Consider the following 15,048-nt stretch of genomic DNA (forward strand, 5'->3'; position numbering starts at 1 on the left):
TGAGCCTTTTCATCTGTGCTTCCGGACCTGCGTTTCTAGTTAGCTCTAGACTCTCCCAGCTGAATGTCTTGCTGGAATCTCAAATTCAATATGTACAACAGGAAACCCTCCAGCTTATTCCTTCCCAATCTTCTCCTTCCCTTAAACTTCTGGTGATGAAAGGAGCACACCGTTCTCTGAGTCAGGGGGATGGAAAGCCTAGCATTAACCTTTGCTGCTTTCGTCTCCCTTTTCGCTCAGCAGGTACAAACAATCCTGTAGGAGCCACCTCTGCCAGGTTTCCTGCACCTGTCACTTGCTTTCCATTTCCACATGCCAACATTACACTACCTCTTGACTACTACTGCAAGAATTTTCTAAGTAACCTCCCCAGCAACATTATACGCAGTGCATATTTATCTTTTTAAAGCCCTGGTTCAAAAATTCTTTAGTGCTTCCCACTGCCAACCCCCTAAAGTTCAAATTCTTTTAACTGGTGTTGAAAGTTTCTAATCAGTCCTCCACCAGCTTCCCAGTCTTATCCTGCTCCTACCTCCTGTCCTTCAAAGTGGATAATCTCTCGTTCCTCAAAGCTGCCCTGTGCCTCTCTAACTCCATCTGGAAACAGACATCTCTTTATCTTTAATCTTTCAACTTTAGCTATGACACTGGATCTTTCATGGGGTTCTTCCTGCACCACACCTCATCATCTAACCCCCAACCCCTGCCAAACAGAATCTAACCTCTATATCCCTGGAATACCACAGCCTTTGTACTTCTAGTAGTGCTCCTATCACTTCCTGTCTGGTTTATAGTTGGTAGCACATACAGCTGCCTTCCCCAGTAGACTCCAGGCGACGTGAAGGCATGCATCTTGACGTGTCCATCTTTGTGTCGCCAACAGGGCCTACCAGGTGTAAGTATTCGAGACATTTTAAATCAAGAAGAGCTGAATGTAGAGAAGGTAAGTAGAGGCCAAAGAATTTCAAAATGCAAATTATGCTATCCAGAGGGAGATTTGCGTGTAAATAGAGATTTAGGCAAGCTCCGTGGATTTCTCTTTCCACTGACTCAAGTTCAAGTCTGGGCTCAGCAACTAGCTACCTCTGTAATCTTTAGTGGTTTTAGCACCTCCAGCTTTAGTTTTCTCACCTGTAAAATGAAAAAGGAGAAGCCTCAATGGTCCCCCACAGCTCTCTTATTCTTGGCTCCCAAAACAGCTCTCTGATGTTAGTCCTGGAAGTCTTGCAGCATCCAAAGTTTAATTAAATAGTTAAAGGATGTTAAGGGAATTGGGATTATTTCTTAGAGCAGAAATGGCAAACTTTCTAGCTTGTAGGTCAGAGAAAGCTGTTAGTTTAATATCACTTGGGCCTCAAGAATTTTCTATAGACCACCTAACTCATACCAGCAAGCCCCAGAATGATGTGTGCATCAGTGGAAACAAGACTGCTGTTAAGATACAGGCCCAGCATTCCCTCAAGGTCCTCTCTTTGACACTGTCCTCTGAGAGTGCTGTCTCACATGCTAAGCAGACTGTCCTTTCTCAGTAGGCCCTTTGGATAAACCTGTCAAGAGGACGGATGCCAGTAGTAGCTTAATGGAGGACAGGCCTCAAGGATGGAGGGAGGCCAGGGATCATGAGAATGGCTATCAGTGCTTCACCAGGTGTGTGCTGAGCAAAAGTATACTTTGGTCCGTTTGGGGCTTAGGGGGAAGATGGCTTTGGTCTTGTCAAAAAGGAGGGTTTGAGCTACAGACAAGTAAATATTTGACAAAAAAGGAAAAATCAAAGCTACTCAGAGAAAAGTTACTTCAGAAGTGGTGAACTCAAGGAGTTTCTATTAATTATACTTCTATCTTTTTGAGCTGCTGGGAAAAAAAGCTATTGTAATTTCAGTTTGCATTGATACAATGTCTAGTGTCTGATGATAGAAAGTAAAGGAACACTCAGTGTTTTTCACTAGACAATATCTGGAATGTTGTGTTCAGTTCTCAGCTCCCTATCAGCTAACTAGAGATTATCCACAAAGGATCTTGAGAAGCCTAGCTGGGGCAGGACTAGAAAATACTTTACCTGAAAAGGAGCGGATTAACAAATATTAGAAAGGTTCTGTTGTAAAAGCACAGACTCAGTCTATGTTGTTCCAAAAACAAGGCCAAGATCAATAGTGAAAGTCAAAGGAAGGCAGCCTTCAAAAGGGAGTTGTTAATCTAGAGTTTTTAATGGTAAAGCAAATGAACTTGTGAGGCAGTGCGACCCCATCATTAGAGACATTCATTCTCCAAACTATTATAGTCTGCACCACTCAAAACTATCCTGTGCATCACATCATCCCTGGATTCCCACCAACCTACGTAATTCTTCTTATCCATCAAATCCATCAATGCTTAAGTGTTGCTTCTTTCAACAAGACTTCCTGTCCTCCCAGATAAGCTAGGCTAGATATTAAATGCTCCCAAGCATTCTGTCATTTGTTTAACATCTGTCTTCTCTGACAGATTTGTGTTCCACGAGGACAGGGACTGTGTGTTACCAGTGTTCAATAGAAACTGGCACACTGGTATGTGGTGAATGAATGATGGCCATTGATCGGGAAGGTATAAAGTAAAACCAGTCCTTTGAAAGTTAAAATGTCTTATCTAAGTGTTTGGAACATTAGCAATTAAATTTCCTACCACTGTTTAAGGGGATGGAACAAAAGACTAACAGGTTTCCATTCAGTTAAGGCTCAGAAAGGAAGCCACAACCATCAGCTAAATTCACCTAATTTTATACATGATTTGCACACTGGTTGTTTCAGATAACTCAGGATCTTTCCCTAATCCACTGACAATACTGGATACAGGTTTTCTCAAAAAGGTTTTCTTACCTCATAGAAGAAGGGATGGCCAGCCATATCAAAGATGTTAACTTTGATTTCTCTGTCTCTGACTTGCACCCTGAAATGTTCAAATGGAAACAATTACAAAGAAGGTTATGGCTTCTGCATTCCCATTCATATCACTTATGTCATTTATGAATTTTAAAATGAATGAAATTTAAAAGAGGCTTTCTCAGTGCCTCTTCCTGATAACAGATAATCAATACAACAGAAGCTGGCAACTTGGCAGATCATCCTGCCTCCTTGTTTTAAGAACACTGAGCCCACTTGTAGTAAGACCCTCATTTACCTTCAGCTTACCTTAAGATACTTCAGTCCATGCCCCTTAACTAACAAATGGTGACTATTACCACGGAACTGAGGAAACTGACTTGAGGCAAGTAGGAGAGAGATGAAGGAAAACAAAATATTTTATTTCACTTAATAAGACATCTTAATTACTAGTGGTTATGCTTGGTTACCACGCAGAACAATAACTAACGTGTGTGATCTTCATGGAGCAAGAGCAACAGTCAACTTGTTTTCAAAACTTTTTAAACAGAGAAAAGAACAAAAAGGAAAAATAACAACCATTCATATTAGAATTAAATACTGTCAACATCATAGCGTATTTGCATCTTGTCCTTTTTATTTTTTCAAGAAAAATCACTATTGGTAAATAAATTAATGAAATATTGTAAGTATTTCAAATGCTAAAGAAAAACACGAAGATGAAAGTTTAAAATTTATCCCAAATCCTATCACCCAGAAAAAACCTTCGTCACTATAGATGAACAACACTGCAGTCTTCTTCAATGCACAGATATGACTGATAAGCATAAGTATTTTTATAAAAATGGGATTATGCTATTTTAAAATAAAAAGTATAAAATTTACTTGTTATTGAATTTAACAAAAGAAAAAGAAACTGAAGTGAGCTAGAATTTTTGAACTTTAAATATGTTTCCTCATCACAAGAAATATTTCCTAAAAGACCCCTCTAAGTTAAGAATAGGAATTATTCACAATAAATTAACAGGTTAGAATCATTGTTTTAAGTGACATGTTTCAATTTACACAGCATCGACACGACCCCCTCTTACAGAATACAAGGACATCAGTACTTGCTCTCATTGTCCCTTTACCACCTCCTGGTTTGTTTATTGTTATTATTCCCTTGTCTGCATTTATAACATCCACTTTCTATTCTGAAACCATAATTCCTATAGTTGTTTTATATTACTTGTAGATTTAAATTAAGCTAACCACTAATCATTTCTTTATTCCTGAATTCTCTACCAGATTTCATCAATTCCAAAACGCATATTTGTTTTCATTTTAACATCTGTGAAATCAGGATCCATCTTATAAAAGAGGATGTGAGAAGAGCAAAAACAAAATAACAACAGAGTCTGAGAGCATCTGGAGAAGATCTGTATAATAATTTATATTAGAAAATTTTGCCTTAAAGAGATAGCAGCTGAGAGAGGATGTAACTAAAGGCTATGAAGTCAAGAATGAACAAAAATGTATTCACACACTGAAACTCAAAGAGGTTAATTTAATTCAGATGCCAGACAGAGGATATTACCTTAAGAAAAATGATAATTCATTACCTCGAGGTCGTGCTTTCCTAGGTTCTGGCCTGAAGACCACCTGCATCATTATTATGAGGCTGTTAAAAATGCAGATTCCTGTGCGCCACCTCAGACCTGGCAAATCAGACTCTTAGTGGGTGGGTCCCAGGAATCTGCATTTTTACAAACTCTACAAGTAATTCTTCAGCATGTTGGAGTTTGAGCTTCACCATACTGGAAACAGGGAGGATGGAATGGGTATCTGTTATTTTGACTACCGCATAGAACCCCCCTTTCCTCTTGTGGTTGTGGTTCAGATGGGTTCTGCTATATGTTCTTAGTGATCCCACTCTGTTGGCCACAGCCAACTGAGCTGGGGAAAGACACCTGTCTCTACCTGGACAATCAAACCTTCCCTGGGATTTTTAAACTTGGAATACTAGCTTTGGTCCCTCTCTGGAAGTAAAATTCACAGTGTGAGTCTGAGATCGGCTGGAAGCCATGTAGAGGAAGCTAAAAGGTGGAGAGAGATGTAGTAAATGATCTGGCTATATTCTGTCCCTGGTTCCAGCCATCTCTAAGGCCCAGCATCCTTGTAATTGGATTATATGAATTAATATCCTTTATTTTTCATTATTATTATTATTTTTTGCTTGAGCTCATTTGAGTTGGGTTCAGTTATATCCTCCTGATTCACCATGGGACAACCATCTTTCTCCAAAAAAATTTCAGCCAGAAATAGAATAGTCTGTTGACTAAACTACCACAGTTCCATGGCATAATATGGTGATTCTCATTTCTTAGTTGAATAAATTAGCTACTTATATGGATTTAAAACAGAACTGCCTTAAATAGGATCTCCTGCCATACCATTGATGAAATTCTGTGTCCTGAAGTATAGATATACCCCACCAGTTTAGTCTACCTTCTTGAAAGCTGCCCTCATATTCTAATCTTGCAAACTTCCTCTTTAGATGTACCTATCTTACCTAATAATACATAGTTTTTGAGTATCTACTATGTACAAGCACTGTACTAGGCACTTGGAGATGATTTATACTAATAGCCCCTTCTTCATGGAGCTTACAATCTAGCAGGAGACATTAAACATATATAAATAATAATGACATGTGGCAATTTATTCTAAGTACCATAAACAGCATAGAGAAGTTTAAGATTTCTGTCATTTGCAACCAAAAAAAGTCCTGACGAATAAAGGAGGTATTCCAAAGCCTTATGGGAACAAGACCATTTTCCACCTCAAAGAGTCTGACAGATGGAGAGATGAGGGGAAAGGACATTTCAGATGGACAGAATGAATAATGGCATTGAGACAGGAAAATATGAGGACAGCGGTGCAGTGTGGATGGAGGGTAAAGTGTGTAAAGGAATGCAACAAGACGGAAGGAGAGGGGCAGGTTAGGGCCAGAATAGTGAGCCCCTGAAATTCCACCTTCCAGGAGTGTGCTGTATACCTCAATTCTATGCTTTGGTAGTATTATTTCCTGCTAATGTAACCCCATCTCCCCAAGCTCAACCCACCCTCGGTTCATCTCCAGATAAATCCCCACTTCTGCCCAATTTTACTTCTCCCAGATCATTCTCTAGATACCAAAAGGCTGTAAAGATCATAAACCAATAAAGGACGTCCTCTGGTAGAAAATTTTCCACATAATATTTAGAAAGAATATCTCAAAATGCTCTATAAACACATCTGCTAATAGGACCTTTTTATACAGAAACATGTTTCCTAAAAAGGTACATCTGCCAGTTAGGCTTTTTATTAACTTGCTCATTGTTGTAGACCCTACACCTAAGGCAAGGCCTGGCAAAAAAGAACGTGCTCAGTGATGAACAAATTACATGATCACTACATTTCTGTAAAGTTCTCTTATTCCTATCTTTCCTGATGTGTCTTCAGAATCTCTATTTCAAGATACATCATTTTATTTATTTTTTAAAGATTTTATTTATTTGACAGAGAGAGACACAGTGAGAGAGGGAACACAAGCAGGGAGAGTGGGAGAGGGAGAAGCAGGCTTCCCGCCGAGCAGGGAGCCCGATGCGGGGCTCGATCCCAGGACCCTGAGATCATGACCTGAGCCGAAGGCAGACACTTAACGACTGAGCCACCCAGGTGCCCCAAGATACATCATTTTAGAGGAGTTCGAAGGTCTGTGTAATTTATACGCCCAAAGAAACAATGTACTTACTTTGTGACTCCATAGTCAATTCCAATTGTTGCAAGATATTTAGACACAAATCTTTTCTCACAGTACCGTTTTATAATACAACTCTAAAAAGGTAAAAAATACATGCTTTTAGTAAATACACTCTGGAAACATACAAAATAAGCACAGTTCTTCATTATGGTTTCTTCACTCACCACAATGAGAGAGAAAGCATTTTCAAATAACCAAAACAAATGCTAAAAGTGAAAATTTTAAAGAAAAATTATTTAAATATTCTTCCCTAATACCAAACATGTTTTCAGTTTAGTTCTCCATCCTTGAGCTCTTTTTTTTTTTGAAGACTTACTCTTATGCTTTCAACAATACCACCAAAACGTTTAGCCTTGACCTCCCTTCTCAAAAGCAGATCTACATCTTCAAATACTAAGACCAGTGCCAAGTTTGAAATCCAAATTCCTTTGTCCTTTATTCAAGGTTCTCCATAATCTGGCCCTATTCTGTATTCCCTGTCTGAACCCTTCTAATATAAACTCTCCATTTCTGCAAAACTCCCATAGACCTGACATCCTGACTTTTGTCATTACTTTTCCCTCTCCTTGGAATGAGCTTTCTCCCCTCTTTCCAAATCTTATCCTTTAAGGCAGTTCAAACTCTGAGCTTCAGGTTGTAAGAGATCTTGTCTGCATCTGAACTCTTCTAACACTTTACATACATACTAATATATACACATATATTATACATGCAGACACACACGCACACACATGCCAGCAGTCATACATTGCTTTGTATTGTTAGTTATCATTTCACATGTATATATTCATCTTATCTCTTCAGCTAGACAGTAAACTATCTGAGGACAGTAAACACCAGTATTTTAGTTCCATCTTTTTGCTCATGCCAATGAAATTTGCTCAGTGCCACTGAAAACCAATTTTAAATGCCATAGATTAATAATGGCTCTTAGCACTCATGAAATTTACAATTTACTTAGGAGTGCTAGTAATGGAGTTTATTTTGCTCAAATCCTTCCCTGATGAACGTTAACCTAAATTAAATAGGACAGTTAATTTAAAAAGCAGTTAATAAGCTTATTGTGAACTGAAGGAAAAATTTCTTTGGAGTGACTACTGCTAAGAGGCTACACTTTTAAAAGCATTTTATAGCTTGAATGCATTTCACAAATATTTTCTCTCACAATAGCTTGGAAAATGAATATAGCCTTTTTCTAAATTATTCATGAGATTAAGAGGCCTGGCAGTCCTTTAACTACAGTACACTATTTAAATACTAGTTATAAGTATTTAACAAGACACACATTTAAGTAATTGTATTAATAACCACTCCTTATAAAACAAATAGACAGGGCTCCTGGTCCTTGGGATCTTATAAGCTAAGTTAAATAACATAAATACAGAGAGAATGTTTTGCTTTCACTATTTTTCTTAAATAGATTTTTAGGTACTTTTCTTTTTTAATGCAGTTTCAGTTAAGATCTTAACAGGTTTGGGCCTTTTTTTTTTAACTTTTTTTTATGTTATGTTAATCACCATACATTACATCATTTGTTTTTGATGTAGTGTTCCATGATTCATTGTTTGTGTATAACACCCAGTGCTCCATGCAGTACGATGGGTATTAAAGTGGGCCTCTTTTTTAAAATAGAATTTTCCTAAAATTCATATGAAAGAACAACTATCTGGGAAGAACTAATCAAAATATGAAAAAGAGGAATGGGGCAGGACAATAGAAAGAGGAGGGAACCTACCTTAATAGATATTAAAATATTCTGAAAGCAATCAAGACAGTATTATATTGGCATAAGAATAGACAAATAGGTCAGTAGAACAGAACAGAGAGCCCAGAAATAGATCTCATTAAAAGAAATTTTAAAAGTGACCAAGGTGATATTTAAAGTTACGGGGAAAAGAATGATTTCTTTAGTAAAATGCTACTCACACAAGCTGGGCCCTTTTCTAAATACAAAAATAAATTCAGATGAATTTGTGATTTCAAAATTTAAAAATAAAACAACAAAAATTTCAGAAGAAAATGTGCACCATCACTTCTCAGTCCTTTGGCTAAGATCAAGTGCAGAAGAAATGTGCAACATATGTACAACCTTAGGGAGAAGTTTTCAACCAAGAAAGGAAACTCAAAAACCATAAAAGAAAGGACAGGGGTGCCTGGGTGGCTTAGTCGGCTAAGCATCTGCCTTTGGCTCAGGTCATGATCCCAGAGTCCCGGGATCGAGCCCTGCATCGCGCTCCCTGCTCAGCAGGGAGTCCACTTCTCCATCTGACTCTCCTCCCTCTCATTCTCTCTCTCTCTCTCTCATTCTCTCTCTCTCTCAAATAAATAAATAAATCTTTAAAAAAAAAGAAAAGACAAGCATAACAGAGTATATAGAAATAATAATAACAAAAGCAATTGTATGGCAAAATATTTATAAAAATATTAAAAGACAAATGACATACCCAAATATTCACTACTCGTATGACCGGCAAAAAGTTATTATCTCTGATGTCCCTGAACCAGAAAAATTGGTAAGAAAGACACATCATTCAATAGAAAAATGAGTAGGGAATATAAATATACAGAAGAGCAAATCCAAATAGCCAATAAGCATATGAAAAGGTGCTCAACTTCATTTGTAGTCCATGAAATGCAAATTAAAGTAATACTTCTCACCAACCAGACTAGGAGTCATTAAAAGAATAACACCACCTGTGTTGGCAGGGATATGGGAAAAAGGGGACCTGCATACTATACTGCTGGTAGAAATATAGTTCTTTGAAGAGCAGTTGGCAATAGCTACTAAAATTTAAAAATATGCTCTTCAACTCAGCATTCTACCCCTGGGAATCTCGTCTATGGAAATTAGAAGACCAGTATTTAAGTGTATGTACACACACACACACACACACACACGGCATTTATTGCAACATTGTAGTAGGGGAAAAGCTGGAAATGACATGAATTCTCATCAACAGAGGAATCTTGCTTATTGTGGACTATGCAAATGAAAAAGAGCAGAGCTGTATCAGATAACTTGGAGGGATTATCATATCTATTGTTAAGAGAGAAAAGAAACTCCAAGAAGTATATACAATATTGTAGGACCTCTGAAAACCCAATTCAACTGATTTAACAGGAAAATATTTATTAAATATAACTGGAAATCTAAAATTAGGGCAAGCTTCAATGTTGGGTGTTATGAAGAGTCAAATTAAGCACGTTAGGAAAGTTCTTTTTTTTTTTAAGATTTTATTTATTTATTTGACAGAGAGAGACACAGCGAGAGAGGGAACACAAGCAGGGGGAGTGTGAGAGGGAGAAGCAGGCTTCCCGCAGAGCAGGGAGCCCGATGCGGGGCTCGATCCCAGGACCCTGGGATCATGACCTGAGCCGAAGGCAGATGCTTAACTGACTGAGCCACCAGGCGCCCCATGTTAGGAAAGTTCTGATGCTAGAAGGCACTGAGAACTGGACTCGGTCTTTGGGGTAGGTTGACTGCCAAGGCAGAAAGCTGAATTAGATATACACAAAGACCACAGAGAACTTTCAGGATTCTCCCATAGAGAAGATTAAGCCCTTAGAAATTCCCTTTTTCTTCCTGGATTTCTAGAACCTCTAAAACAATGCTGAGTAATAAAGGAAAATAGCAAGTATCATTTTCATACCTAATTTTAATGGAAATGGACTTAGCATTGTACCATTTGGTATGATGTTTGCTGTTGGTTAATAATAAATACTGTTTATCATATTTAAGTAGTTTCATTTTATTCTGATTTTGCTTAGTTTTTATTAGGATTGCCTACTTGATTATATCAAATGTTTTTCCAGTACTGAAAAAATTTTCTCCAGTGGTCAGCTGATGTAACAAATTATGTTGACTAACTTTTTATTTTTCTATTTTTATTTTTATTTATTTGAGAGAGAGAGTGAGAGAGAGAGAGCACAAGAAGGGGGGAGGGTCAGAGGGAGAAGCAGACTCCCCGCTGAGCAGGGAGCCCGATACGGAACTCGATCCCGGTACTCCGGGATCATGACCTGAGCCGAAGGCAGTCGCTTAACCAACTGAGCCACCCAGGCACCCTGTTGACTAACTTTTTAATATTGAACCATGTTTGCATTCCAGGGATAAACTCTACTTGCTAAAGTGAATTATTTTTGATATATTGCTGAGCTCTATTTGTTGATATTTAAGAAATTATGCATCTCTCTATATATGTGAAATTGGGATATACTTTTTTTTGATACCATATCAAGTTTTGCTAGTTAAGTTACCACGACTTCATATAATAAATTGGAGAGCTGTTCATCTTTTTCTTTGCCTTAAAATAATTTAAGTAACTGAAATTATATGTTACTTAAAGCTTAAATAAAGCTTATTCATGAAGCCATCTGATCCTGATACTTTTTTGGAGGATAAATCCTTTCATTGTTTTTCTAATTTCTTCTTATGTGACTAATCGACTGGTTTTCTACTTCTTTTTGAGTCAATTTTGGTAATTTATATTTTGCTAGGAAGTCCTTCATTTCCTTTACATTTTCAAATGTGCTTCTATAGAATTGGATGTAATATTCTCTAGCCATTCTTTTAATCTCTTCTAGCATGTGATTATGTCTCCCTTTCAGTACTAATCTTGTAATTTTTTGTTTTCTCTATTTTTCTTAAATAGATTTTTTAGGCACTTTTTTTTATTATTAATTTTCATTTTCCCAACTTTCTCTTGGTTTATTTTGTGATCTTTTCCTAATGTCTTAGGTACTAAGTTCCTTTGGTCTTTTAAAATGAGATATACCATATCACAAAATTCACACTTTAAAGGTATACAATTCAGTGGTTTTTAGTATACTCACCAAGTTGTAAAACAATTAAGTTCCTTTAGTTTTTCTCTCTCTTTTTTAGAAATGAATAGGATAATGTGTTTTCCTTTGACTACAGCTTTAATTTTGTCCTGAAGGTTTCAGTACAGATTCTCTCCCTTCCATTGCTTTCTAGTTATTTTGTCATTTGTTTTGATTTGCCCTTTAATCCAAAGATTATTTACCAGGGCATGCCTCAATTTTTAACTTAAAATTGTTTATCTTTCTATATTTTCCAAATTCTTTAAAATGAGTATGTGCCACTTTTATAACTAAGGCTTTTTTTTTTTTTTTGAGAGAGAGAGAGAGAGCATGAGGGGAGGGGAAGGGGCAGAGGGAGAGGGACAGAGAGAATCTTAAGCAGGCTCCACGCCCAGCATGGAGCCTGACATGGGCTGGATCTCATGACCCTGAGATCATGACCTGAGCCAAAATCAAGAGTCAGATGCTAAACCAACTGAGCCACCCAGGTGCCCCAGCAAAAAAAAAAAAAAAAACAAAAAAATTTTAAGTTACATTTAAATCTTTGATCCACCTAAAATTCATTTTTGAGAAAGCAATGCAAGAGGAATCCACCTTACTCCCAAATAGTAAATAGTTGTTCCAGCAGTACTTATTAAATAGTCCCTACTTTCCCACCACTTTACTACATTTGTTGTAAACTGAATTTCCTTATGTATTTGGGTTTATTTCTGGACTCCAGTCTGTTCCACTGATGTCTCTCTATGTTCTTTCCAGCATCAATAGGAAAAGCTTGGTAACTTTAAAATATGTTTTATTATCTGGTAGTGTTTTCTTTTTTTCACAGTTGTCTTGGTTATTCTCACATTTAATTTTTCAAAGGACTTTAGTACCTTTTATTATGTTTTGAAAGGGAAAAACCCCTATTGGTATTTTAACTAGTACTGAATTACATTTGTAGATTATTTTATAGAATTGACATCTCTAAAATGTTAAGTGATCCTAATTAAGGGGAAAATGTATCTTTCCATGTGCTTAAGTAATTTTATGTCATTTTGTAGAGCTTTAAATTTTTCTTCATATAGGTCCTACCTATTTCTTCTTAAGTTTAAATCTAGGCATTTTATTTTGGCTGTTATTGTAAATTAAAATAATTTCTCAATTATATATTAAAACATATCATTTGATATACTAAAGCTGTTAATTTTTGTGTATTAATTTTGCCTTACTGAATTTTCTTATTGTTTCTAAAAGCTTTTCAGTTAATTCTCTTTGGGTTTCCAGATAAATAAACATATCATTAGCAAATAACAATAATTTTACCTTCTCCTTTCCAGTATTTCATATTTTGTTTTTTTCTCTTGTCTAATTGCATTGGCTAAAAAATATAGAACAATGTTAAAAAAATGTGACACTGGGCATTTTGGTCTATTTTTAATGTTGCACCATGAAGCATAGAAAAATTACAAAAGTGATGCATGCTTACTTAGCCAGCTTACTATTAAACCTTTTAGAGGCTTTATTCTTTTTAATGCCTGGCACATAGTTGATGTTCAATAAATGTTGACTTTCAGTGTTAATACTTACATACATACACACAGATACATAAATAGTACAGGATAATGCTAAATGGAAAGAAAAGGCACTAATAAACATTTACTGAGCATCAACTATGTGCAGGGCACTGGCCTAAACACTTCCATTAACAGCTCTTTTGGCATATAGATCTACTTGGAGTTGATTTTCACAGCATACAATGATGGAGAGAGAACTGCAGTAGGCTGTGAAGACCCAAGTTCTAATGCTGTCTGTCATTGATTTGATGACCTTAGGAGGTTAACCAACAGCTTCCACTTACCCAGAAGGGGAGACAATTGGGTGAAGAGGAGACAGGTTAGAATTCACTTGGGGGAAGGCCTCTGGTCCCTCTTGCGCCCCCCTCCCCCACACTATGGAAGAGCTTATAGGGGGTACCCATTAGATCCAGCAGAGAGAAAGGCGGTGGAACTAAGGCTTTGAGAGAATGAATATGATGACACCACCAGAAATAAAAATAAAAGCAATACACAAAACAAAATAATGCAGGCTCCTTGACACCCACTGCACTTTCCTTGTGAAAAATGTCACCATCAGTTATGCTCTAAAAATGGATTCTGGGCTCCACGTCTGCGGAGCAACATTTACAAACTCCAATCCTCACATGCACCCCAGTAAGCTCCCTTAGGCTCCCAAGAACAGCTGGGGTAACTAAACTTTTATTCTCCACCTCTAAGTCCTGGACAGGTCACCTAGAAGGCAGATAGGGTAGCTAGGCAGACGATCTGACATAAGGACCTAGGCCTCCTTACTCTTTTGGGGATACATTCAAGGGTTAGCGGTCACAAGAGGCACCTTCTTATGGAGAGTGACGTCAGTGGAGGAGGAGGGGGACAACCCAAAGGTCAAAAAGGTCAGGAGAGTTTTCCTCACGGAGGCGCATCCCCTAGGAGGAGACCCGGGCCTGCTCAGGGGCGGGGAGGAGGCTGGGCCCCGGGCTGTTGAGTGGCCGCCCTCCCAGCCAATCGGCACGTCGCCCCGCCGCGCTGAGGTCCCGCCCCTCCCAGCGCGGTACTCACTTTTCCCACTTCAGCGTTGCCCATGGAGATGACTTTGATGCGCAGGGACTTGCCAAGCTCCTTCCGCTTCGGCATGCTGGCCTCCATTGCCCTCGCTCTCTCGGGGCCACCCGCCTCGCTGTCTCCTTGTTCACCAGGCTGGCCCGTCCCTCAGGCCTCCTCGTCCAATGGCGGAATCGCTGCTATCGTCACCGCCCCGGCTCCGCGGCTCGCCATCCCCGCCGCTGCCTAGCAGCGGGCGCGGGCGCTTAGGAGCGCTGGGAACCGGGGGTGGGAGAAGAGAGTCTCGCGATGCTAGAAAGGGGCGGCGTGACGTCATCACCGGGCTCTGGAGACGAGGTTTTGATTACCTGTTCCCAGGAGTCGCGCCAACGCGCCGGGCTGAGTCCCTCAGCAGGAAGTCGGCGTTGACGGGTGGCTGGTTTTACACCGAGAGCGCGGCTCGGGTGCAGGGGCGCCAGGACAGCGGCATTTTTTAACGTTTGCAGCCGAGTGGTAGAAATGTATTGCGGTTTGGGGCAGATCCTTGGGCCGGGAGTATTTGGAATTGTGGGTCCAGGCCCCGTCGCGCTAAAAATTCGAAGTAGACCATAGTCTGTTTGGGGGTGTTTTTTTCTGAAAATTTCAGTCCCTATGGGCCCATCTACGCGAACAACCCCCCGCCTCCCCATATTATGTTTCTCTTGCTTGGGCTTGCAGAGGAGCCCGGGGGAAGTGGAGAAGTCGGGGCCCTGGTTCTGGAAGAGGGCCGTTACTATCGTTAAAAAAAATAGCTTGTCCATTTGGAGTCAAGACGGATTTTAGTTTAGTCATTGCTCTTCTATTACGTAGTCCTCATCTGTAGGAAGAAAGCGCAGATTAGACGTTTCTTACACTCTTGCAGTTCTATGAAGATGTGTGTGCTTGTAGCTGTTTGCTCCTTCATTTTCCTCTCCCTCCCACTCACATTCAAACTTAACCCCATCATCTGTGCTCACCTTCCCTGTAACTG

At 38.9% G+C, this 15,048-nt stretch overlaps 1 protein-coding gene across 3 annotated transcripts in view; it reads right to left on the reverse strand.

The window, feature by feature from the left end:
* The window catches only part of DNAJC27 (DnaJ heat shock protein family (Hsp40) member C27), a 29,599-nt gene extending 15,267 nt beyond the window's left edge, over positions 1-14,332 (reverse strand). For all 3 annotated transcript variants that reach the window (XM_032391561.1, XM_032391560.1, XM_032391562.1), the window contains exons 1-3: positions 14,058-14,332; positions 6,634-6,716; positions 2,853-2,922 (exon numbers count right to left, since the gene is read on the reverse strand). In XM_032391561.1, coding sequence (XP_032247452.1) covers positions 2,853-2,922; positions 6,634-6,716; positions 14,058-14,144 — 240 coding nt within the window. In that variant the 5' untranslated portion in view covers positions 14,145-14,332. The remainder of the gene's footprint in view (positions 1-2,852; positions 2,923-6,633; positions 6,717-14,057) is intronic.
* Positions 14,333-15,048: the final 716 nt, after the last annotated feature.

Source organism: Phoca vitulina, unplaced genomic scaffold (genome assembly GCF_004348235.1).
Source record: "Phoca vitulina isolate PV1807 unplaced genomic scaffold, GSC_HSeal_1.0 scaffold63, whole genome shotgun sequence".
Taxonomy (NCBI): Eukaryota; Metazoa; Chordata; class Mammalia; order Carnivora; family Phocidae; genus Phoca; species Phoca vitulina.